Below are 27,087 nucleotides of genomic sequence, written 5' to 3' on the forward strand. Positions count from 1 at the left end.
GGAGAGGGATGGAGAGAAAGAGAGGGAGGCAGAGGGAGGGAGGGAGGGAGAGAGTGAGGGGGAGGGAGGTAGAGAGGGAGAAAGACGGACGGAGGGAGGGAGGGAGGGAGAGAGAGGGAGAGAGACGGAGGGAGGGGGAGAGAGAGAGGGAGAGAGACGGAGGGAGGGGGAGAGAGAGGGAGAGAGACAATCGGAGAGGGAGGGAGGGAGAGAGGGAGAGGGAGAGAAACAGACAGAGGAAGGGAGGGAGAGAGAGAGAGAGGGGGAGAGACAGACAGAGGGAGGGAGAGAGAGAGGGAGAGAAAGGGAGACAGACAGACAGGGAGGGAGAGAGAGAGAGGGAGGGAGACAGAGGGAGGAGGGCGACAGACAGAGGGAGGGAAACAGAGGGAGAGAGAGGAAGGGAGAGAGATGGAGGGAGAGAGGGAGAGAGAGGGAGGGAGAGGGAGGGAGAGGGAGGAAGAGGGAGAGAGAGGGAAGGAGAGACAGAGGGAGAGAGAGACAGACAGAGTGAGTGAGACAGAAGGAGACAGAGGGAGAGAGAGAGGGAGGGCAAGAGGGAGGGCGAGAGGGAGGGCGGGAGGGAGGGCGGGAGGGAGAGACAGAGTGAGGGAGACAGAGTGAGGGAAAAGAGGGAGGGAGACAGCGAGAGAGAGGAAGGGAGAGATAGAGAGTGAGGGAAGGAGGGGGAGAGAGAGATGGAGGGAGACAGAGGGAGGGAGACGGAGGGAGACAGACAGACAGAGGGAGGGAGAGAGAGGGAGAGGGAGGGAGGGAGAGGGATGGAGAGAGAGAGAGGGAGGCAGAGGGAGGGAGGGAGAGAGGGGGAGGGAGGTAGAGAGAGAGGGAGAGAGACGGAGGGAGGGAGACGGAGAGAGAGAGAGGGAGAGTGAGAGAGGCAATAGAGGCAGAGACATACAGATAGAGGCAGAGACAGATAGAGGTAGAGACAGACCGAGACAGACAGCGATAGAGACAGGCAAGGACCGAGACAGGCAAGGACCGAGACAGGCAAGGACCGAGACAGGCAAAGGCAGAGAGAGAAAAATGGAGAGAGAGGGAGAGAGGGAGGGGGGGAGACAGAGAGGGAGGGAGGGAGACAGAGAGGGAGGGAGGGAGGGAGACAGAGAGAGAGGGAGGGAGACAGAGAGGGAGGGAGGGAGGGAGACAGAGAGAGAGGGAGACAGAGAGAGAGGGAGAGGGTGAGGGAGGGAGACAGAGAGAGAGGAAGACAGAGAGGGAGACAGAGAGAGAGCGTGAGGGAGGGAGACAAACGGAGAGAGGGTGAGGGAGGGAGACAGAGGGAGACGGAGGGAGGGAGAGATGGAGGGAGAGAGGGAGACAGAGAGATGAGGGAGACAGAGAGATGGAGGGAGAGAGGGAGACAGAGAGATGTGTGTATGCTGGGTCAGGTGGCTCAGTGTACGAAGGCGTCCGCTGCAGGGGCGTGTGTTCAACCTCATGGTTGCAGGTTTTGTTTTGCTCTAGCCCCGCCCCCACTGACCCCGCCCCCACCGGTGCAGCCACAAACCACACTGTAAATTTGGCCCCCGAGAGAAAGTTTGTGAGTACCCAAGGTCTAGATATTTCTGTACATTTCTAGCACCTTCCTCTCCAGTGATGGAACCATCTGCTCTGCTACCACGCGATGGAGCCGTGATTCGTGAACCTCAGACACCAGGTGTAATCATCACACAAACTCTGCTACTGGTTGTATGGACACAAACCCTGCCACTGGTTGTATGGACCTTTGTTCGTCGACATGGAGAGAACTGTATATGCTAACATTTGAATACACTCTCATAACGTGAAAAAAATGTGGCTCCTCAGTAAAAGAAAAGGGGAGTTACAAATCAGTTGAAAGGACTTATTAACAAAATTCGTTAGGTTGTAGCCAGTAATTAACAAAATTATAGGGAATACCAATTCATACAGTCAATTTATAATGGGGAGCATTCGCGCTGTGGCACTGAATGGCAGTGGCAAAGCGCCCAGAGCATCTATCACCAGCAAACACTGAGGAGACAAAAGTGAAAGATGAAAGGGAGACCGACGCCAATGGTGCCAGGTCTAACAGACCTGTTCCAAGCAACAGTAGAGGCCTTAAGTTACCACTCTAATAAGCTGCATATCCAGGTGAACCTACTAAACATGCAGGCAATCTTTGTAACTGAGAGTGACATCAAATTGTTAAATTTGAACAAACTTATAATAAGGACAAGGAGACTGGCAGAAGTCCAATTTAACGCATGTCCTTGCTCCCCATTGTGTGACTAAGTTCGCCACTATACGAGGTCCTAGGCTCCCTAATAACGGGGATTAAAAAAAACAGAGACCTTCGTCCCAAATGTGTCGGCGTAGAAGACGAACATTACAACTCAAAGTAAGTGACTGCCCAGGGCCATCATCTGCCTTGTCCTGGATGCTGCTGAGATTAACCCAACCAAACCAGCAGATATACAAGGAACGGAAGCAGTACAAACCCACTTAACACAGCGAAAGGGTCAAACTCAGAATCCGGCAGAATTACACTGCCACACACATTCTAAGGATAGACCAGCTTTGAAAACCCCAAGCACACTAGACATTAATCAGTCAGTCAAAATTATGCAAATATAACCATCAGAGACCAGAGGCGGGGGTCAAACAGAGTTTATCCACATGAAGGCACATATTATAAGGTTGTTACAACTCAGAAAACCTACAGTATAACAGACATTGCCCAAGGTGAAATATAATTTATATGAAATAACCTAGCGTGAACGAAAAAAGATTGCGTTAGAGAAGAAATAAACCCCTGACGACAGTTGTCACATAAGCCATTCCAACAAATAAATCAAATTTCATGACATTGTTTCCAATATTTCATAAGGATGTAGTAAACCAGGGAATGTCAATCAAGTCACTTAAACGGCTGCAGAAATGATGAATAGAGGACCATAGGCAGAAGTACCTATTACTAGCAACTTACTAACTCCATCTTCGCACCGGTAGAAAAACAGACCCTAACCCTTTAAAACTTGGAGCACCCCAAATCCATGTGTTCCAAACATTGATCCCACGCAAATATCCAATGTAAAGATGAACACAAACGGAGGGGCAGGGATCGACCAGGATAACTTAAGAAGGGAAGCGACGTCCGTCAACTAGTGATGAACGTCAAGCTAACACAAACAGAGGGGCAGGGGACAACCAGGGTAACTTAAGAAGGGAAGCGACGTCCATCAACTAGTGATGAACATCAAGCTAACACAGAGGGGCAGGGAACAACCAGGATAACTTAAGAAGAGAAGCGACGTCCATCAACTAGCGATGAACGTCAAGGTAACACAGAGGGACGAGGGACAACCAGGATAACTTAAGAAGGGAAGCGACGTACATCAACTAGTGATGAACGTCAAGCTAACACAAACAGAGGGGCAGGGAACAACCAGGATAACTTAAGAAGGGAAGCGACATCCATCAACTAGTGATGAACGTCAAACTAACACAGAGGGACGAGGGACAACCAGGATAACTTAAGAATGGAAGCGACGTCCGTCAACTAGTGATGAACGTCAAACTAACATAAACAGAGGGGCGAGGAACAACCAGGGTAACTTAAGAAGGGAAGCGACATCCATCAACTAGTGATGAACGTCAAGCCTGTGATAGGATCCATTTCCCACAATCCAGCTCACAAAGAACCAAAACATGAATATTTGAGAGCAGTTGCAACAAATCAATTCAAACCCAGATAAACAACCTTGAAAAAGAGTTACGCGACAACATGAACACCAAGTTATTAAGGCCCAAATATGTGAATTGGTCTCCAAGCGGCACGGCAATATCCTTAATCGGACAATATGGTCAAATTATCAAAGAGTCTCCCAGCCTTGTTCCATATAAACCCCATAGACATAGTATCCATAGAATTCTTATTACCATAAGGGACCGAAACAAATGAGGCAACTTTAGTTTGTTGGGTCTCCTCAGACGTACCTTCACAGGTTTATTCCAAGAAAATGTATTCAGAAATTGGTGAATAAAAATTTCTAAATATACGGAGAAGGCCTACCCATTCCAGCGAGCAGTTTTGATTCAAAATCATTCACATTTAACAGTTCCGTCTCCATCATCAATCGGGGAGGCCCCACAATCAATCCCGAGGAATGCAACAGGAAAAACTGTGGCCAACATTAAAGATGGGTCTCGGTTTGTTCCATCATCTACAATCCTGCAGCATGGAGGTCAACGCACCGAGCAAGTGACCTGCTCAAACTGCCAGCACCATTAATTCATCGAACATCGAGCTGAAACAGGGATCAGACTCCGAGATCATCTGATTTGAAGCAAAGCATTGCGCTGTTCCAACTCTGCTCCTGGAATGTGGGAGGGTTAAAGATGATTGAAGACCGCAAGAAGCAGTCTGGAAAGAATCATATCTCTTCTTACTGCAAGAGACGTGGACACAACAGGCAATCCCTTTAATTGGATACATTGAATTTAATAACTTTGTTTTTAAAAACAAATCAAAAGGGCAACCAAACGGTGGACTGGCAATTTATGTCTCGACTCATCGTATCGCGACTGTGACTCCGATACAAACATGCATCCTGGATCTTAGTATTAAACATCAAGCGGTGGCCTTAGGAGCAGCATTTCCCCCTAGATATAGCTAACATTTACATTTATCCATCACACAAGGACACGCAGGAAATTGTGAGTAAACTATATTTGGTATGATAGACCCCAAAGCAGAAGATAATAATGCTGCCATATTTTTGTTGGGGGCTTTAATGCAAACCTGTTTTCTCTACCACATGAAGAGGAACAAAATGACGGCCCAATAATGTATGTGGAGTTTACCCAACCGGGATTCACCACCACGCAGGAGACGAGATGAAATCCGAGAAAATATTTTGACAACATACGTCTTGACCTGTTTAGGAGTTATAAATGGAACAAACCTTGAGGATAAACCTCCTGCAAGGGTACACATCTCCATTAAGAGTAATTCCATCATTTACTACATGTGCGTATTCTTTCCTTGTGTAAACACATTTAATTTTTCAAAATTGATTGCTGCTCGGATATTGACCATGTTCTCAAGGTGACTGGTATCCACTAGGACTCTTCTCCATCCTCCAGCAAAGACTCTAGTTCCTCCTTCATAAACAGCAATTGTGTAAGAGATTGAAATAGGATGGTCTGCTGATCAAGGATATCCAGGTGCAGTGCACACTCCTAGAGAAAGGACTCGCCTCTGCTGGTAATCCTATGCAAGATTGGGAGAAATTCAACAAGAAACATCTTCTGCTGTATCCGAACACCACTTACAACAGAGCGCCATTTACTAGTTCGACAAACAATGAAATTCAATGAATCACGCAGGCCCTCAAATAGAGGAAAAAAGATCAACTGAGAATTACGAGTGATACAGAAAAATCCATGTGATCCAACACAAGTGGTGAAACGCAAGAAGATCAGACAAAAAAACAAAAAAGAGGTTTGGGCAGTAGAAGAAAATGAATGTTAAGATCAATTCAGCTTGAGCTGTATACGCAAGCCACAGTAAATGGAATGGAATGGAAAATACATTTGTATAGCGCAGCTATCACTCCAAGGAGCATCTTGGCGCTTGGTGCTAACCTAGGTGGAACATGTTGGCTAACTGATGTCGTTCGAAGGGTCCTGTACACTTTATACTAGGGCTTTGCAGGCGGTGTCTGTAAGGGAGAAAACCCAGGTCTTCAGGGCTTTCCTGAAGAGCCTTTCTGTTGAGATTTGCCGAAGCTGTGGTGGCAGTTCGTTCCACGCCCTGGAACCAATGACAGCCAGGGATTTCCCACCCTTATTGGTGAGCCTGAATTTAGGGGTCACTAGTAGGTTTTGATTGGAGGACCTTAGGCTACGCGCAGGCAGATAGCGTCTGAAGCCATTCGACAGATACCTGGGCCCCTGTAAGTGAAAGGCTCTGAAAGTGATAACCAGGATTTTGAATAAGATACGCATATGTATTGGTAACCAATGAAGGGCGTTGAGTGTAGCCGAAGCAGATGACTTCCTAGGCCAGCCAAGGACCAGGCGGGCGGTTGCGTGCTGGACCATCTGCAGTCTGTGGAGCACGGATTTATTTGCTCCTGCATACAGGCTATTGCAGTAGTCCAGTCTAGATGTTATGAGTGCAACCGCTACCATTTTTCTTGCTGGGAGGGGGAGGAGGTCAAAAAACTTTCTGAGGATTCTGATGATATGAAAACAGGTGCCGGCCACGGCCACTGCTTGTTGCTTAAATGACAGCGTCATCGAACTTAATGCCTAAGTTACGGGCAGAGGAGATGGTGTTTGGGGGAGCTTCGGCATCTTCAGGCCACCACTGTTTGGGCGAGAACAGATTTTGTGGACCGAAAGGCAAGATTTCAGTTTTCCCCGAATTACATTTGAGGTGGTTGCACTTCATCCACTCGAAAGTAGCAGTGAGGCAGTTTTTGAGGTTTTCTTCAGCTCCAGGCAGCTCTCTGTCCAGCACCAGGATGAGCTGTGTATCATCAGCGTATGATAATGTGCTGATCTGATAGGAGGAAATAAGCTCAATCAGGGGGACCTTGTATAGATTGAAAAGTACAGGGCTCAGACTAGAGCCCTGAGGGACCCCTGCGCTGATATATTTTTCCTCAGAGCTGAATTCCCCTAGTACAGTGACTTGACGTCTTTGGCCAAGAACATTTTTGAATCATGTCAGCACTACCTCTCTTATCCCTGAGTTAAATAGACGGTCACACAGGATAGTGTGCGAGACCGTGTCGAAGGCCGCCGACAGATCAAGTAAGATCAGGACGGCCTTCTTCCCTTGGTCCATGGCCGTTTGCAGGGTCTCTGCCGTGAATAGAAGGGCGGATTCGGTTGAGTGTTTGGCCCTGAAGCCAGATTGGTTGGCATGCAGGATGTTATTTTCTTCCAGAAATTTTGTGAGTTGTTTGTTGACAAATGCTTCAGTCAGTTTAAACAGCAGAGGGAGCAGCGAAATGGGACGTAGGTTACAGAGGATAGTCGGATCAGACAGGGGTTTCTTTTGGAGGGGCTTGACGGCTGCTAGTTTCCATTCGCTAGGAATTTCAGCCGAGGAGAGTGAGGAATTGATAATGCTGTTGATGAGGTTCACCTCGTTAACCAAGGCTTGTAGGAACGAAGGGGGGCAGGGGTCGAAAGGAGATCCGGATTTACTCAATAGAATGGCCTGATGAGACTCCTCTAAGGAGATGAGGTCAAATGCGTTAAAGCAGGCCATATTGGTGTTTTCCTTGATTGACTCCCTCCTTTCAGTTTCTGAGGCGGTCAGTATCGATTTTGGAAAGTCCTTGACAATGTCTAGGATTTTCTTTTCAAAGTAGTTGGCAATGGAGTTACAGAAGGGCAAGGATGGTGGGATTTCCTGTGAGAGGGCTCCGGGGTTAGTGAAACTATTTACGATCTTAAAGATTTCTTTCTGTCCATTATCAGAAGAGGAAATCGCCTCTAGGTAATAGGCTTTTTTTGCCCGCTTAATTGAAGCATGGTACTGCCTCCGGGCTGCTTTATAGATGTTACAATCGTTGGCCTCATAGTTTCTACGCCACCTTCGTTCCAACGTTCTAACTTCGCCTAATTCCACTTGTTTGAAGGAATTTTGGAAAACTATCAACCCTCTAGAAAGAGGAAGTTTCACTGCAAACAACTGACATCTTTACATGGGTAACTTACCTCAGCTCGTAATACATTGCAGAGTAGCACGATACCAATGTTCTTGCTGGCAGAGAAGACAGACGGTGGCATTCTCCAGAAAAGTTAGTCCTTCTTTAGGAGCGAAGTCAACGACAAGAAGTATTTTCTGCACAGAGCAGAATAACAACGTCTTGATGGCTTCTAAAGAAAGACAATTGACAAAAAAACACTAAAAAGCTGTTCAGAGGGAGCTCCAGGATCCAATGGTCCTCAAGTTCTTTTTAAAACAAACCCTACATTCTGGCCAACAAAATTTGATGGTGATGAGTAATCTCGTCTTGGAAAATGAGCAAATGCCGGACTCCTGGAGGGAGGGCAATCCTACACTCAATATTTACAAGTCAAGTCCAGCAGACGATCTATGGTAACACCTCAATCATCCTAACTTCTGTAGAGAACTAATCCTCAAAATTCCTGTTCCAACATGTCATGATCAGACATGTGCCCTAAAAATGCCCATCATGCTGTGGGATGTTACCTGATGAAAATCGTTAGCTACTTGCCCAGGAGAGCATGTTCAGAGAAGTGTTTGCCAGAGAGTATGGCTTACAGAATTACTACCTAGATAACATGTCAGCTGTACTGCCAAAATAACATGTCATAGAAGCTACTGCCCAGGTAGTGTACCCTTCTGGCATGCCTTTAGATGTGTTGCTCTGATAACGTGCAAAAGGCATCTTCATGTACCTTCGGCACTAACATGCACTTTTATTAAAAGACAAATGTAAAGTATGTATCTCAACATATGCAGTGGCATTACAAGGTCAAGTGGTACCCGGTGCGGAAAAGTTCTTGTCACACCCGCCCCCCCCACTGCATCCCCTCCCATTCCTTATCCATAGGCTCTCCACTACACAGCCTAGAGTTCAGCCGCGTTTTGTTCCGTGTGTTGACTGAGCTAGAGAATGGGTGGGGAGAGAGCTTATATTTTTGCCATTTTGTCACCCCCCCTCAGTGATGACACCCTGGGCGGCCCGCACCCACTTCCTACACCAGAGAACCTATGAAGGATAGTTGCGTAATATGTTTATGGTTTTGAAAATATAGACTTTTTTCTTTTAGGAGGAGTTTCAAAGTTATCTAGACTGTTTGAAGAAAGAGCTGGAGGATACGCTAGAATTGCATCGCAAAGAAGAGACAAAAGCGTCACAACAGGAGGTAAGAGAAAACTAATTGATATACCAGTAGCTGGAGCAAGCACTCTAAATATTGTCTTGCTATACAAGTGAACAGCAAGACCAAAGAATGTGTCGGGGGAGGGGGGGTCTGCCATACCTAGATTTGGGTTTTCATGACTGTACTTTGAAGCTATCACCTGCAGCGTGCGCACATATAGAGGCATAAAGTCACTTTAAGACATCGGGGTCTTCAAGAGGTTTTTTTCGGATGTTGCGTAAAGGTGAGCAACTGTTATCCTGATTTGTCCTTAGATGTCTTCTCTGGAGAGGGGACCACAGTCCAAGGGGTGATGGTAACAAGGATATTATTAAAGTGCATTACTCCCTGCTAAGGCAGAGGCCTCCATCCTTTGCTATAACGAGAGCTACTTCTGAGCAGTGGATGTATTCCCGAGCTGCAAATGGCTTTGGCCATTGTTCCAGTAGTGACCACATCAAAGCCCATCATCATAGTGGCCGCACCTCGCAAGATTACTACCAGTGATCACCTGTCATACCAACATATATCGAGAATATTGATTAATACAATAGCATGAACTTAAATAGGTGATAGTAAGTATAGTTTACCATCCTTAACTCCATGTCTACAAATATCTGCAAAAAAACTAGATGTGGAGGTAAGAATGTAAATAAAGTTAAACTCCCCTATAAATAATGACCGTCCTTGAAGTGGCTCGACCCTCTGAATTACTAACTGTCCTGGGCTGCACAGAGAGCTACTTCCAGGGCGAGCTGCCAGTAGCTCAGAGCTATGGGTTTGAGCCCCCTGTTGTAAGGAATCTTAACGGGGTGTCTCGTGCAGTGTCTAGCTCCCCCTAGTATCTGGTGTATTTTCCTGTGTGTGTAATTTGACCGTGGTCACTGGGGCTGTCTGCATGGCTCCAGCTTCCCCTGCAACTTCCCTTCATTACTGTTCTTAACCACCTTGGCATCCACAGTTTGTCTTTGATGTCCAGCAGAGCTGAGATTTCAAAAGATGGGTCCATCCTCCGGTGTTGTAAATCCACCCATGGGTGCTAGGTAGGGCAGACGAGCAATCCTAAAACCCAGATGCCGTAGTTACCTTTTTTATTTTTCAGAACGTGAGCAATCGCGGCATATCTCCACGTCACCTGTTATTTCAGTGAAAAATATTTCTAATTCTTTGTGTACTATTATTTGGAATTGCAGAATCATCAGCCATCCGCTCATATTACTGATCATGTATACAATTTTGAAAAGTTACTTACATGGACTGGATTTTTTCAGTAATCTGATTCAATCAATTGATCATTCTATATAAACCGTGCCGTATTATCACTGTTAATGTGGCTGAAGCGGCCTGCCCTGTTCAGTCATATAGGTGCTTACAGCCACGTGACTAAAAGAAGTGTAGAACTATACTGAAAATCCTATCTTACCAGTTAGCCCACGCCCCATCTACTTCTTTCTTGTTATCCTTACCAAATTTGGTGAAAAAAGCAGCATATTTGGATCAATTGTGTAAGCGATTGGTGCTCATGTATAGCGCCAAAATACCAGGTGCCTTTGGGACAAGGTGGCGCTATATCAACACCAGGGTAAAGAACAAATAGTGAGAGTAGCAGTGATGTTATTAGATAACGAAGGCAGTGGACATTCACGCTAAGTGGAGTCTGTTACGAGATATCTTAGCCACAGATTGTCTCAAATAAGGTGGCACATATTGTGACGCACGCTCATATGGAGACCTTTCTCTTGAATCTGGTTGCGGTATTAGAGTGCGGTAAAACAAAGGCTGACCTGAGAGATCAAGGAGCGTATTGCCTATAGAATTAGAATTAGCGGAAGAGATGGACTCTCCCAATTCATTAAGAGAGGTTTTTTGCCTCTTCTCCAGAGGCCCAGTCATCTTTATCCATATCATCTACTTCACCCTCATTGTTATCCATATCATGCCATTGTGCACCATAAGTAGGTAATTTCATTTTGTTAGACTGATTACCAGGCTCTGAGTTTGGAGAGTCTTTGGGCCCGATTCACAGAACTAACTTAAGACAAAATCCTAAACTTACTACCATTTTGGTATTCACAGAAGGCACTTACTCATTTTGGTATTCACAGAAGGTACTTACTCATTTCGTTATTCACAGAAGTTAGGACTCCTAACTTTAGGACTCCTAAATGCCTTCTGTGAATACCGAAAGCCTTAAAATTAGGATTTTTCTCAGTTTAGTAGTAGTATAGTTAGGACTCCTAACTTTAGGACTCCTAAATGCCTTCTGTGAATACCGAAAGTCTTAAAATTAGGATTTTTCTCAATTTAGTAGTAGTAAAGTTAGGAGTCCTAACTTTAGGACTCCTAAATGCCTTCTGTGAATACCAAAAGCCTTAAAATTAGGATTTTTCTCAGTTTAGTAGTAGTAAAGTTAGGAATCCTAACTTTAGGACTCCTAAACTGAGAAAAATCCTAATTTTAAGACTTTCGGTATTCACAGAAGGCATTTAGGAGTCCTAAAGTTAGGACTCCTAACTTCTGTGAATACCGAAGTGAGTAAGTGTCTTATGTGAATACCTAAATGAGTAAGTGCCTTCTGTGAATACGAAAATGGTAGTAAGTTTAGGATTTTGTCTTAAGTTAGTTCTGTGAATCGGGCCCTTTGAGTTTATCCATTTATTCTAAATTACGTTTTTAATCTGTTATTGAACTAATAGCTTTTGAGTTAGCATCTTGTGCCCAAATGTTTCTCAGAAACTTCAATTTCCTTAAAATATTTGGAAGAAAACCGGAGACCGTTTGCTGTACAGAGTCTTTTAATAAAATAATGTATATTGTCTCTGAGGATTTGAGCCCCCCCTCTTCTTAGGAATATTAATCTATAATAAATAAAAGCAACTTACGTTAGAATTGAGGGTAGAGGCAATAAAATTGTCAAATATGACAAATCTATTGTGTTTTGAGATTTATGATGGTAATATACTCTGCTGTGCTTTGTTCATTTTACCAATGCTTGCTTGTGTCTTGGATGTTTTAAGAGGGGTTCTTTTCTTGGAATGTGCTGCGGTTCCACAGTGTGTGTCCTTGGAATGTCCGTTGCACCGAATTCCGTGGTCTCTGTTGATGTCTGTGCTCATGGGTCCTTTTATTGAAGATTAAACCTTCCCTCTTTTATGAGTTGGAGTTTTATCTGGAGTTTATTTACCCTGACTTACTAAATGGAGAAAACTGATGCATATTTAGTTACCAGGAGTGGGGTGATTTTAAGAGCAGGTCTTCGTGGAGGAGGGAGAATCTTCGAGGGACACAGAGGCAACAGGAGTGAAGGACATTTTTGGAAACTTGGCCAGCGGACAGTGTTTTCAGGAGGGCACACTGGTCAGGTGAGTGCTTTGTGGTTACTGTATTCCACTCACCTGTGAGAGACCTACATGTGAATTCTACTCCGCGAACAACCAGGAGGCTAACTTTCCGCGTCACAAGGGAATGGTGGTGTGGCACAGAGTGAGCGATCCCAGCAGGCGTTGTTACTTGGAGCCAACGTGCGCCTGAAATTTTGGATCAGGCTGCCATCAACGCATCTGACGTTAAACATGGTAGCCATTTTGATTTGGGCAATGCATTTTGGGACAAGCTCGCCTGCTGGCAAACTACTTTCTCTAGGGGGAGGGAGTAGCGATCATCGTACTGGTGGAAAAAGGAGCAGTGATCATTGCACTTGTGAAAAAAATGTGTGGCATTCAACCAAGGGGCGACCACTATCTCTTCAGCGGGCTGTCAAGCCAGAAATTAAATGAAAGGAGTGGCTACGTATTTTTAAAACTTTTACTTAACGGCCATTGATGCAAGGGGCTATGAGCCTCCAAGGAAATGAGCCTTGTTGTTTAATCATTTGGACATTGTGGTCTAAAAAGCTTTGATAATTTTCTGATAGTAGCTGCTCCCAAGGAGGAAAATTGTATTTGGAATGTTTACATTGAGGCAAAGCAGAGAATGAAGAGACGATATTTGGAGGAGTCCAGTGTACTGTTGGAGAGGCATCATTCCTTTAAATGGAAACCGTCTAGCGAAGAATCGGGGGAGGAGGTTTTGTTGCTTTACGAGTCTTCGCCTCTACCTGTGAATTTGAAACCAACAAAGATATCTATGTAAGAGAACAGTTTGTGTTTAACTGTTATTATAAGAAAACACAGGAATGTCTGTTGACACGAAGCAATCTTACTCTGTTAGAAGTTATTGACATAGCAGAAGCATGGAAAGGTATATTGTTTGATCGTAAGCTTTGCCTAATCAAGGTGGTTTATCTCCCGTCAGTTGCATCTCTACAGAACATTCTGTTTGGCAAGCAATCTTAAGACTGGGAAACCTAGGAAATTCAAAATCAGTAGTTGTAGATGTGGTTCTAGGAGTCATATTGGTAACGGTATGTTTTGTCCTGCTGTTGGAAAGAAATGCAATCATTGGAGGAAGTTTGGACATTTCCAATCAGTGTGTAGAGCCACTTTAAATGTACCTACCAAAGTGAAAATGGTAATGTGACCTTGCGAGAGGAATGTGTGGGTGCGTATTCGCAGGTGCGTGTAGGAAAATTTGACAATGTTCTTTTGACATTGGATACTGTGAAAGATTCTAGCAGAAGTAAGAACATTAAGGCACCATTATGTCAAGCACCTGTTGATGCAAGTTCACTGTTATTTATGGCAGAGTCTGGGGCACCAGTTACCATTTTGTCTGAAACTACAGTTTTGGTCTAAGTCATGGCTTTAATCCATTCATGTTAACCCCAAAGAGTTTGGATAGTAGGATACTGATATGCTGGGGTATTTTGAAGCAACTTTGTATGTTTGGGCACAACAATTTGGGCAAAGATGTATGTGGCTGTGAGAGGTTGTTACATTGTGGGAAGGAAAGGTTTAGCATGGTTAAGTATCATTTCAGGTCATGAGAAAGCCATTGTATTGGGAGACATTCCCATTTTGGTGGTGAGTACTGATGAAAATGTTGTGCAAAGAGAGATGTCTAATATCCTTGTGTATTTACGTATGCAATTAGTACAATCTAAGGCTTTGAGCACAAGATTAGGGTGAAAGAGAAAGCTGTGCCAAATATACATAAGGTTAGACCAATACTGACAAGTGTGAAAACGGATTTAGAAATTCTTTTAGATAAAATATACGCTGAAGGAGTGATCAAACCTACTGACTCCTCAGAATGGGTATCCCCAGTAGTCTTGACATGTAAGTGGACAGGAGAATTATGCGTGAGGATCTGAGATCTTTAAATCGGAACTCCTTGGTGGAATGTCACGTTCTGCCAAGTATTGAGGAGATGTTAGCTAATGTTGGTGATGCTCAGTATTTTTCCACTATAGACCTGCATTCAGCATACCATCATATTCCCTTCAGCACGAAGTCACAAGAACTGACTATGTTTGTGACACTGGTGCGTATAAGTATTTGCGTTTACCGTTTTGCTTAGTATTAGCGGCCAGCATATTCCAGCGTATGATGGATGTTTCATTTGCTGATCTGGAAGGGGTGAAAACTTTCCAAGATGACATTCTTGTTTTCACAAACTCTGGAGGAGCACATGGTAATGCTTGGAAAGGTGTTGGGTAACTTGGAGGAATGAAGGATGACAGTCAAACCTGTAAAATTTAAATTACTGGTTCAACAGGTTGATTATTTGGGACATACCATTTCAAAAGAAGGTATTAAACCAAGGTTTTGCAATCTAGAAGCTATACAGAAAGCACACCACCTGGTGATAAAGATTCTTTGCACTCATTTCTGGGCAGATCTCTTCAGAGCTCACATGTGAAGATCAAATTTGTTTAAGAAACAGATTGTTCCTCCTCCGAGAGGTGCGTTTGCGGAGTCGTGGCTAAAGGGGGCGTGGCCTCCAACTACCTCTCAGCAATCCCACTGTGTTGGGCTTACTGGAGGTAACTGGAGGTCTGGTTGGCCCCTAAGGACCCTCAGCAGCCAAGGGAACTTCACCCCCAACCATGAGCGCACCAGGAGTAGCGTTTGCCGAGTGGTGGAGAAAGGAGGCAGGGCTTTTTTTTCTTTTCTAGTTCAATTTTTTGGGAAGAGGGGCCATGTGGCACCCTTTCCCTGGACCATTTTGGGCCCCAGGGACCCCGCCCACAAGGGCCTGTGTTGCAGTAGAATAAATAAGATCTCCAGCCACAAGTGAGTAGAACATTACTTGTTTATTTCATTAAGTAAGCGTGAGAGTAATGAGCCCACGACCGCTCTTCCGATGTCCCCGGTGTCACTGCTCCAACAGAAACTGTTTGAGCAGAACACCCAGGCCATGGACACGGAACCGGAGCCATACTTCAAAAGAATAGATTTGTGCTCCTGGGCGGGAGCACAAGAATACATTTGTACTCCAAAGCGAAAGCAAGGGACAATAACAAGTTGTCCTAAACAAAGACAAAGGACAACTTGTTCACATAACAGCCAGCCCCTTTTGTTTATTTTTTATATTATTTCGGCCCCAGGGACCCCTTCCCTCTAGCCTTTCTTTTTTAAATATTTTTTTAATTTAAAGGGCTAGGCTGCAGGGTCGCAAGCGGGTCCCCCGCTGTTTACAGCCCAGGGGAGGTAGTGGTCAGAGAGGGGCCCCAAGAGCCCCCATCCTTCATGCCCCCGGGATATGGCCCACCTGGGGGGGCTTTAAGGAACAGGGGCATGACTGATTTGCATATGGTTTGGTCTGAACTGGGGTGGCGAAGTGAGCTAAAGAATGATGATGGATTCAACCGAGATCTGAAACTGGAGTTGAGTGTCTGAAAGGTTTCAGTGCTCCGTGCATCATCTCCTTGTGTTTGCTATGTTCTACCGATACTTACATACTCTGGACTGCTCTATAATTAATTGCATCTTACTCACAGTGCACGTACAGATGATGTCCACATACTTTTTCACACAGGTCGATGAACTAACGGAGACGTTGCACGTGATAACCTCATAGTTTCACCTCGAAGCGGACATGAATAATACATTTACGGTTCCGTCAGCACCAGTCTATAGATTTGTTGAATCACCGATAACAACTTGGACACTGGATGTGACACCGAGCATGTTACCTCAGTAAGCTTAAAATACATGCTTAGATCTTTATCTACAGAGAAATATATATTTCCCCTGAAGAAGGGCAACAGCCCGAAATGCATTGGGATTAATTCACTGTGAGAGTCCACTGTCATCTTTATACAAATCGATACAGTTGGAATGCTTTCAATTTCACGGTTACTTGAATGAATCAAAAGTCTAAAGAAGTTACATTTGGACAACAAGCTGTGAAGAGTATTTTTTGGAATCGCGATTTATATTGTCGCACTTGGCACCAGTGTTTCTGCCCCTTTTGCAGTAGCCGAGTAGAAACAACTCTTGCAACTCAAGGAACCAGACTGGCAATTCAGTCCGGTTGTGCATGACACAAGGGATGGAACTCTAGTTAACTCTGAAATATGATAAACAGGCCCTTCTCATTGATTGGTAAATGGCTATTGCTGATTTGTAAAACATTTCTGATTAAAATGTTAATGCTTCTAAATTCTGGGAAGCCGTCATTTCTTCATGGTGTACCACCGAGGGACGCCTCAGAGGGGCTTCACAATTGCTGGATTCACCTCTTTACATTTTGAGTAGAGAATTGCAAGTGGCATTTGGCGCTCAAGGTCTTACGTCTTCAGGCTTCTGAGAAACTTCACACAGTCTAGATAAGTTTACATGTCTGGGGCACAGCACCTTGACCTGCTGTTCTTTGGGTGGCTATTATAGTTGATCCATCAGGGCCTCGCACACATTAAATTCACCAAACTATAAGACCTTGAGTGACCCATGATCACTGCCCACCCTACCAGACGTATTGTAGCTAGGCCTGGGCAGTAAATTCCGTTCCGTTCGCAGAATTTTCGGAATTTGGGTAATTTCGCGTTCCGCGGAGAACGCGAAATTGCCCAAAAATCTGCGTTCCGCGACTTTGCGAAATTTTTTGCTTGTTCGCGTTCTCAATATGCGTGTTCGCGAGATATTTCACCCCGAGCACGCAAACAGTGATCGCGAACAGGAAAAAAGTATCGCGAACAAGCAATTCCGCGTGTTCGCGGAATTTCTGCGTGTTCGCGAAGATTTTTACCGTTTCGCGGAGATTTGCGTAACGCGATTACGCAAACTCCGCCCACCCCTAATTGTAGCCCACCCTGACTGCGTGAAAGTTAGACTGACAGAGGTCTCGGAGTTTTACACATGAAGACTTTGTATTCCAGCAGTACAGGAATAGGGCTGCGGCAAGCAGTAGCTGCGTAAAACACAACAGTTCTTTTGTGTCTTCTACTGACATTTTGAATGCAGCAGGGAGTGGTGGAGGATAGAGTTGGCACGGCACTGCCTGGGCTGCTCCATGCAGGAGCAAGATTCTAGACAGTGCCGAGGAAGGAGTGAGGGGCTTAACCTAAATGATAAAGAGACTCCTCCCTGCTGTGATTTAAGCTCCTTGATATGGAACCTGAAGGCCTTTATTGTTAGCCGAGCATGAACAAATAGTACACACCCTCTTTTACGGTGCATGACCTATTAGACTTCTTCATTCCTGCCTCAAATAGCAAGTGCTCAGGTTTGTCTATTACATAGATTTGTAGATGGATGTTTAGGGGATTCATTTTGTAGCCCAAGTGGTTAGAAATACGTTGTTTACTATTTGATCTGAGGCTTTGCCAGGCGTGGCTTTGTGCAAATACATAGGCTGTGAGGTTTGTAGGAAACCGATTGCATTCTCGAGTCAGTGTGTATTGCATTTAACGTGTACTGTAAAGTGCGTATCAAGAGCAGTACTGCTGAGCATCATGTATGTTGATGAACGCCAAATTTACCGCTCCCTAAAAGGACTCTTTCCTTTTCCATTATTCGTACTCTTGTTGGATGGACCAGACTGCCTTTGCTTCATACATTCCGTGGGTAGGAAATCTCTCTCCAGACTTTCAGACCCAGCTCTAGCTCCATGCCAAATCATGGGATTTCAATCGAATAAGACCTTTCCTTCATAAACTACAGTCACTACTAATATTATCTCCTCCTCCACTTCCAAGCAGTGTCCCGTTAAGTCTCTCCTCCATTGCTCTTGGGGCTCCCACAGCATGCCATTGGAGGGTGCACGAGGAGTGCCCTTCTCTGCAAAGACATCTGCTGTCTCCAGCCCCGGCACCACATCTGTCTTCCGTATTCCAGTCAACAGATGCTGAAGCTAAAGGTCCTTATTGGCTACAAAGCTGCAGCATCTCCCATGATCTCAAACTCTTCACCAAATAGACAACGTACCGCGCCCTGAGATCAGCATCTGATCCCTGTGTTACCACAGTGCAACTCAAGACAAAGGGTCAGTGCTGTGGCACAATTACAACTTACCCGTAAAGCTTGCTATTGAAGCTTGACATACAGTCCTTCCATTCTCTCTCAGACAAGACCGCTCTGCCTCTGCCCCACAAAGACATCAAATAGTAGTACAGGGAATGTCCATGTCAGGAAACAAACTACTTCTATGCCTTCTGCTGTCCTACCGGACACCCCTGTCTCTCCTATGACATATATGAAGGGCCTCAATCACCCAGTGAATGACAAGAAAACCTATGTCACTTGATACGCCTAGTGCATCTTTCTGAGGTGGGAGCATTGTAAACGTATGATTTTTTTTTTTATGTTGCAGGCCAAGTTCAAGAGCCAGAGAGAGCAAATCACTAATGAGTTTGAGAAGCTCCAGCAGTTTTTGGAGCAGGAAAAATGTTGTCACCTCAGCAACCTGGAGGAAGAAGAGAAGAAAAGTCTGCAGAGCATCAAGGAGACCGTAACAAAATTAGAAGAACAGCAATTTGTCCTCAGAAGCTGGATTACCGAGATCGAGTTGAAGTGTCAGCAGCAGGATGTGGAGTTATTGAAGGTAAGAAAAGAAAAGAAGAAGCAAACCTTCATTAGTGCAAGAAAGTGCCAACATTGTAAGCCGGATCTAGTGGGAGCGATGCATGCTGCCACAACTCTCTGAACCCACCACAAAACATACACAAAGGAATGTGTTGGTTAGAAGTAAACCCAGTGTCAAGTCAAATAAAACTTTATTTGGCAATTTTTGACTATCAAAGCACATTTACACACACCAAGAGTAAAAGGGATAAAAACTATGTAATACATAATAAAAGGGTAGGTCCAATATTTCATATACAATTGCTATGTATAGGGTTCTAAGCCCTAATATATGTTTGATTTATCAAGCTAGGACTGCTGCACTGTCATAGACCTAGATAAAGTACATTTTACACAGTACGAACACGTAATTAAAAACAATGCCCACTAGAACATGACATTTCTAATCCCGGTTCAGTGCATGATCAAAAGTTTTCCTTCGCCGTAAGGCTCCTGCAAAAAACTCGCAACCCCACAACATATCAAAGGTGAGTAAACATTTGCAGATGCATCAGAGCTGGTCTCACTTGTGCAAAATGACAATGTTTTAAAAGTGGTAGTATATATTTTATCCGGGGATATTTATAAAAACCACAATAAAACATAAAATGTAAAAGATCTTTGTCCGAGAAGTCATCACAGGAGCAGGGCTTTGGGGCCCCTGGCTTAGAAGGACCGTCAGACACCAGTGGATGTCATTCAACCTAAATCTGAAAACGATGGTAAAAGTTTTTAATATGAGACCAAAAGGGTTGTTCGAGGGTCCCATGACTTAATATTATATGTTGTCTTATCGTGGGTTTATTAAGTTCGCTATTTTCCCTTTCCACCATCCTCCTGTTTAGAAATTGTCTTTTAATATCTTTCAGCTCTCCAGGTTGCATTTGTCTGGGATGTGTAAAGAGCTCAGGGCGCCCTATTTTCGCTAGCTGCTGAGAGATGCAACCTAGCCAGGGAACGTCACTAGCTCCATCTCGCCTCATACAATCGTCATCAGTTATAGGCAACAGCTTGTTGACTGGTATGAACACATGACGCATTGCTCTACCCATGATAATTTCATGGGGGCTCAACCCTGTAGTTCTGTCTGGAATTGATCTAATAGTCATGAGTACTAGAGGCAAGACATCAGGCCATTTCATACCCGTGGCTAAACACATAATTTTCCCTGTCCTGTTTTTGATAGTACCATTAATTTGTTCCACCACACCAGAAGCCTCTGGGCGATAGGCACAATGTCGTTTTTGTCGTACATTTAATGCTTCACAAATCAATTTTATGATCTCATTATGGAAATGTCTTCCTCGATCTGATTCAATTGTTACTGGGAACCCGAATCTGGGAATAAATTCCCTCAAAATCAATTTTGCCACTGTGATTCCATCATTTCTTCTTGTTGAGAATGCTTCTACCCATCTAGAAAACAAACAGGCCGTAACTAGAACATACCTCAACCTGTTACAGGGAGGCATTTCAATGAAATCTACTTGCATTCTGGTAAAAGGCCCTCCTTCTCGACCTATTGTTCCCAGACTCACTACTGTCTTTCATCCAGGATTGTATTGCTGACATATAAGGCATCTCTGACAAAGACTTTCTGCTACAAGTCTAAATTTTGCATTGTACCAGGTCTGCTTGAACGATCTGATCATGACATCTCTCCCTATGTGTCCCTGACCATGATACATCCATGCAATGGGAGACATCATGCTATAGGCATAACTGGTCTTCCATCCCGATAGACCCACGCATGGTCCTTTTCCCTTGGTGCACATCCTGCTTTTACCCACTGCTTCATTTCCTCATCTCCTGCTTCTTCCTGCAACTGCCTTACTTCCTCCCACGTACCCATAATGTTAGTAAACATTAAGGTGCAAGAAGTCACTTCTTTCTCCTTTGCCCTGTTAATTGAATTCTGATTACGTGCACAGTATTGGGCCATATCATTGGCGTATTTGTTGCCGATGGCGATGTAATCGCCAGACTGACTGTGAGCAGCACACTTCACAACAGCCAATTGCTTAGGCAGCTGTATCGCCACAAGCAACTTCCCAACCACTTCAGCATTCTTAATGGGAGTTCCACTTGATGTCAAAAATCCTCTCTGTAGCCATATTTGGCCAAAGTCATGCACCACACCAAATCCGTACTGGCTGTCAGTTATCACAGTCACTCTCACACTTTTCCCAATCTTGCATGATCTAGTCAAAGCAACAAATTCAGCTACTTCGGCTGATCTTACTCCTTTCAGGTAAGATGCTTCCATCACTGCTGCAACCGTGCATACTGCATATGCTGCACTCAACACTCCATCATCTGTTCTCAGGCAAGAACCATCTACAATCACAAAATCACTTTCTGGCAGTGGTACATCTTTTATGTCAGGACGTGGTTTGGTACAGAAATCGAGTACATCCAGACAATCTTCGTCTCTGACTTCCACATTCTCAGCATCAGGCAATAACGTTGAAGGATTCACATTCAAGCATCTCACAAGACTCACATTCGTTGCACCTAATATGACTTTCTCATACTTAGTCAGCCGACTATGTGTCATGTACTGAGTACGACTCCTTGTTAAAAGGATTGCCACATCATGAGGTACAAACACTTTCACAGGATATCCCATCACAATTCCTTCACTCTGTTCCAAACTCCAACAGGTAGCAGCCACTGCTTTCAAGCACCCAGGTAAGGCTACACTACTGGGTCTAGCATTGATGAAAAGTATGCAGTTGGTCTCCTCAGCTTTCCATGCTTCTGTATTAACACTGAAAGTGCACATCCATTCCTCTCGCTGCAATACAACTCGAACTCCTTCTCATAATCAGGCATTCCCAATGCTGGCACTTCACACAAACCATCTCTCAATCGTTTAAAAGCTGTCAATTCCTCTTTGTTCAAATCAATTGGATCTCTCACATCACTTCTTGTCAAATGTACCAAAGGCTTTGCAATCAGGGAGAAATTGCTTTTCCACTGGCGACAGTATCCAACCATTCCCAGAAACATTCTCACCTCTCTTTGCCTCATGGGAGCTCGCATTCCTTTTATGATCCTGATTCTGTCTATTGTTATCTTACTCAGTCCTTTTTCAATATTATGGCCTAAATAATGTACTTCTTTCTTGCAAAATTGTAACTTTGATGGTGACACTTTAAGTCCTCCATCAGCCAGATGATTCAGCAAAGCTATAGTGTCTTATTTCACAAGCTTCGCGAGTTTTCGACGCCACAAGAAGGTCGTCGATATATTGGACTAACACTGAATTCTCGGGCATCTCTAGACTTTCTAAGGATTTCTTCAATATCTGATTAAATATTGAGGGGATTTCTGTATACACCTGTGGAATTCGGCACCAAGCCAAAATACGCTCGCCGAAATGAAACGCAAAAATGTGCTGGCTGTCATGGTACAAAGGGATGGAAAAGAAAGCATGGCATAGATCAATCACTGTTTACCATTCTGCATCATGGGGAATCTGATACAAAATCACAGATGGATTTGGTACAATGGGACAACATGACACAACGATTTTGTTTATTTTTCTCAAATCTTGCACTATCCTGAACTTTCCATTAGGCTTTTTCAGTCCCATAAACGGGAAATTACATGGACTACTCATTATTTCTCTCAAAATGCATTGTTGTATCATCTTTTCAATCACAGGAGTAACTCCTTCAATTATCTCAGGTGTCAATTTATATTGAGGGACATTTGGATAGCTTACTCCTTCTTTCACAGTTATTTTTACTGGGTCTGCATTTCTCATTAGTCCCACATCTTCTCCCGTGAAATCCCAGACCTCTGCCTTTACAGTCTGTTTCAGTACTTTAGGTAATTCATCAGGGTTAAATACAGCATAGGCTTCAGTAACCTCAGTTTCCCTGTTTGCCATAGTCCTCTTATACAGCACATCTTCTTCAGGGGTCTCAAATGCTATACCATCAGGGGTACAGAATATAGTGCAATTCATTTTGCACAGCAAATCCCTACCTAACAAATTCACAGGATTTGTGTCGCACACGACAAAGCGGTGCATTTCAGAGAATTTCCCTATTTTAACTTTCACTGGTTCTGTAAGATAAGTTTTAATCTGTCTGTTGGATACACCAACTACTTGGATCGTTTCATCCGAGAGAGGAAGATTCTAAACATCAGCTGACCTAACAGTTGATCGAGTAGCACCAGTATCAACTAGGAAAGTAATATTTTCATTATTTATCTTCCCATCCACAAATGGGCCTGTCTGGTCTACTTCTAGAGTTGCGCCAAGTACGCACTCCTCTTCCTCCCTTCGGCACCGTCAAAAACCTTCTTCTGAATCGCTCTCATCGCGTTGTAGCCAAAACTGCGAAACAGCGCTAGCGCGCGGCAGCTTAGTTACCTATTCTTCATTGTAGAATCCTGTCTCATTACTGTATTTCTGTGAGTTTTTGCTTTGTGGAAAAGGTGGTTTTAGCACCTGATTCTGTTGGGTAACAACCTGCTGCTGTCGCTGCGGTTGACCACTCACCTCATTCTGCACCTGTGGATTCAATGATGCATTTTCATTATTAGTACTTGGGGGAAATTTACACTCGGATTTCCAATGCCCTACTCTACCGCAATTATGTCATGGGAATTTCTTTTTAACTTCTTCTATATTAAAATTTCCCTTACCTTTCCCAGGAATGAATTTCGATGTGGGTCCTGTATTATTCGCTTGTTCCACTAACTGAGCTTCCTGGCTCTCTGCCACTTTTACTTGTGCCCACATAGCTTTCTCTTTTAATATACGCTATTTTGGTTAAATCTCATCACTGAAATATTTTGCATGTCTCAATACTTCATCTATTTTCTTGTTTTACCAATCTACAGTATGCTGTTTGATCATCTCACTAATTTCTGGACGTAAACCATATACAAATCTGTATACAAAATGACTCAAATCCTTCTCACTCAAATTCTCATCACCACTGAACTGTTTAAAGGCCAAAAGCAACCTTTCATAATAGGCATGTACCGACTCCTTACTTTCCTGATGAGTTATGTCAATTTTCACCCAATCTGTCTCTTTGGGAGGTACTTTATTTTTCAGAAAGGCAATAACCTGTTCATATTTCTTCATAACTTCTGGATCAGGGGCTCCTGTCTTTGGATCCCTAGGGTATTCCTGTGTTGGCCAATTTATCATAAGTTTGCACTCTGTCCATATATCTGCTGGTACTATTATGTCAAATAGACTATTCAAATCAATCCATAATACTTTAGATAATTTCACAAATCTGTCCACTTGCCTATACCACTTGACAGGCTTTTCGCGTAGTCGAGGGAAGTCATTTGTAAATGACAAAATATCTTGTCTAGTCCATGGAACATGTACATATCCTCCTCCTGGAATTTCTCTCATGGGGCATTCTGTTACTACCTTTTCCTTTTCTCTCACAGGGAACGCTGTAAATGTTTTATCTGAGGCATCATCTCGTTTTCGGTACCACCTGCTTCTCCATTTATCCACATCTCCCCATTTACTCAACAAAATAATTATCTCCTTAATCTGACTTATTCGTCCTGTGGTATTCAAATTTTCAATATAATTTTCAGTAAAATCTATCCAATATGTTTTTTGTAAAGCCTTCACCTTTTCAATAGCTATACCCATTTCATTTGCTACTTCTTCTAATCTTTCATGCAGATTTTTTGCTCTCCATGTTGCGCTTTTGCACAAGAACAGTAATTTCTCATCCTGATAAGTTTTTAACTTCTCTGTGGGGATAGTTCCTACTATTATCTTTTCTAGTACCATTCGTAATTTGGCCACATCTATTGATTGGGATTCTTTGTCTTTTCTCTGCAAGCTTTTCAACCATTCGCTCACTTTTTCTGAAGATGGGCCTACTGGTTTCTCTACATTACTTCGTTCTAAGTCTTTTTGAGTCTTAATACTGATTCCATTGTCATTGTGTGTCTTGTTGCTATATTTGGACCTATAAATGGGTTATTCGAAACATTTGGCTCGATCATTGTCTGTCTCCATGGATTTTCATTTAGGCTCTGCTTTGGCTTTTCAGTCTGTTTATTACTATTATAGGGAACTGTTAAACAATGTTCACTATCTTTCTGTTTATCAAAAATGTGCATCACAGGGCCTATAGTCATTGGAACAGTTACAGCTTCTAAATTTTTTGTCAATTCTCTTATCCTTTCAGTTAATTCTAAAGTTGTTTTTACTAATTCTGCTGAATTTTCGCCACTCATTTTATCATCTGATTTTCTCTCTGATGGCATTATTTTTCCCTAATTCTTGGGGAACTGGTTCAGCCTTAACCCCTTCCATGCCCATGACGGAACGGTTCCGTCATGAGCATCGGTTGCGCTGTGCTCATGACGGAACCGTTCCGTCATGGCCCCGCCCGCGCTCGAACCCTTCAGCACCGCGGGGGAATTCCCGCCGCGCTGAAGGGGTTAATGATTCGCAAAGTTTCTCTCATTGGGGCACTTGGTGTCAACATTTCAGATTCTGGTTGATATGGAGGTGGATTTTTATAAAACATGTCATCAAGAACATCATCTTCCAAATCATGCACTCAATACCCTCCTGATTCTACATTATGTCTCTTTTCTGTACATTTTCTACCTCCAACTTCTTCAGCAGTTCTCACAGGAAACAGACCTTCAGTCATACTTGCATTCCGCCACCTTCTCATTCTCTCATCATGAGTGTCATGCCCATATCTACCAAACATGTACTTATATCTTCCGCCACTCCTCTGTCTTTTCTCTGTCATGCATCTCATCTTCCCATTCTGTCAGTGCTTCAAACTGTGTCGGTCTAGGTCTTGGTTCTAGATTCATCATTTTCTCTCTCAAATTTCTCAAAACCGCTAAATTAAGCGAACCATGCTCTGGAAATGCTAAAACTCCGTAGTTCTTGGTGTATTTTACCCAATTGTCTAACCAAATACGAGTATGATATCCATATTTCGCAACCATATAGGATGCGGGGGTTTTTGGTGGGGGAAGCAATTGTCCTTCCCTAGTCACAATCGATTTGTCCTTTTTAAACCACTTCTTGATTTTCCCAAACCAGGACTTTTTCTCCTTTTCAGGTGGATCGTAATACATCATTTTGTCTTTCGTGTATCGCTAGTCTTTTCCTTACGACTGTTCTGCTATTTTAACCAATCGTAGGGCGACTCACACTAACGCACCAATCCGGAACGTCTACGTCACTTCTGCAATTCTCCAATCCCAGCGTGTCTCACACTTGCACACCAATCAGCAGCGTCTACATCACCCTGTACTTCTCTACTCCTAGCGCGGCATACACTAGCACATTAATCAGGGGCGTCTACGTTTCTCACTGACTCGCCAATCCCAGCGCAGCTTTTCTGACGTTAGCTTTTCTCGCTGTCGCAGCTCCTGCTCCTGCTGACCCCTCCTTTACAAAATGCCCTCGGTAAGCTTTTTACGTTCTTCAAATTCACAATTCTGTTAGTAACGACATAAAAACGCCACCATTGTCCGCTTCGCTAACCAATGAACAGTCAATGACCTTTTTCACAAGAATTCCGTCTTTCCCGAGAGCAGCGCTTACCTCTGCCCTACTACAGAATCATTACTTCCGTTGATAAAGTAGCACATCCCTCTACCTTACCCTTCTAGCAAGCTTTAGCCAACGGTTTCTCCAGAATTAAGACACCTAGTTGGAGACCCAATAATCCTGAGAAATAAAACCAGAGTTTCGCAATTAACCCGAATGCCTTTTCATTCACGCACTTTCACACGGAAAAATGTAGTTCATTCACACAGAATTCTGTCTTTCCCGAGAACAGCGATCAGTCTGTCCTACTACAGAATTATGACATTCGTTAACAAAGTAGCACTTCCCTCTACTTTATCCTTCTAACAAGCTTAGGGAGCATCTGTTACCTTTCCAGTGATAAGCGTGATCAGAGCTCCTTCTGGACTTCTGGTACCGAAGACCAAAATTTCACAAGTGACCTTCGCTACCATACACTTCTTTCATACAGGAGATATTTCTAATGTCAACACATGACGATGTCACTGAATCGAACCCAGACAATGCGTCGTGCAACTTCAATCGTTACACGTTTCCCCTGTGTACCTACAGGGCAACAACAATTCCATCTTTCTCGAGAACAGCGCTTACCTCTGCTACACTACGGAACCATTACAAACTCCTTCCTGACTTCCTACTTCCCAGAAGCCGTGCAAACAACATAGAACCAGACGCGACTCA

The 27,087-nt window shown here is 43.8% G+C and overlaps 1 protein-coding gene across 2 annotated transcripts in view; it reads left to right on the plus strand.

Annotated features, from left to right (window-relative positions):
* Positions 1 to 27,087, plus strand: part of LOC146869098 (E3 ubiquitin-protein ligase TRIM39-like) — a 185,878-nt gene that overhangs the window by 46,372 nt on the left and 112,419 nt on the right. Inside the window, exons 2-3 of one of the 2 annotated variants that reach the window (XM_085603632.1) lie at positions 8,806 to 8,901; positions 18,592 to 18,822. The exons of the other annotated variant lie outside the window; for it this stretch is intronic. Of the exons in view, the coding sequence (XP_085459758.1) occupies positions 8,806 to 8,901; positions 18,592 to 18,822 (327 nt within the window). The remainder of the gene's footprint in view (positions 1 to 8,805; positions 8,902 to 18,591; positions 18,823 to 27,087) is intronic. 2 annotated transcript variants of the gene reach the window in all.

The sequence above is a fragment of the Triturus cristatus genome, chromosome 1_1 (genome assembly GCF_964204655.1).
Source record: "Triturus cristatus chromosome 1_1, aTriCri1.1, whole genome shotgun sequence".
In the NCBI taxonomy this organism is placed as follows: Eukaryota; Metazoa; Chordata; class Amphibia; order Caudata; family Salamandridae; genus Triturus; species Triturus cristatus.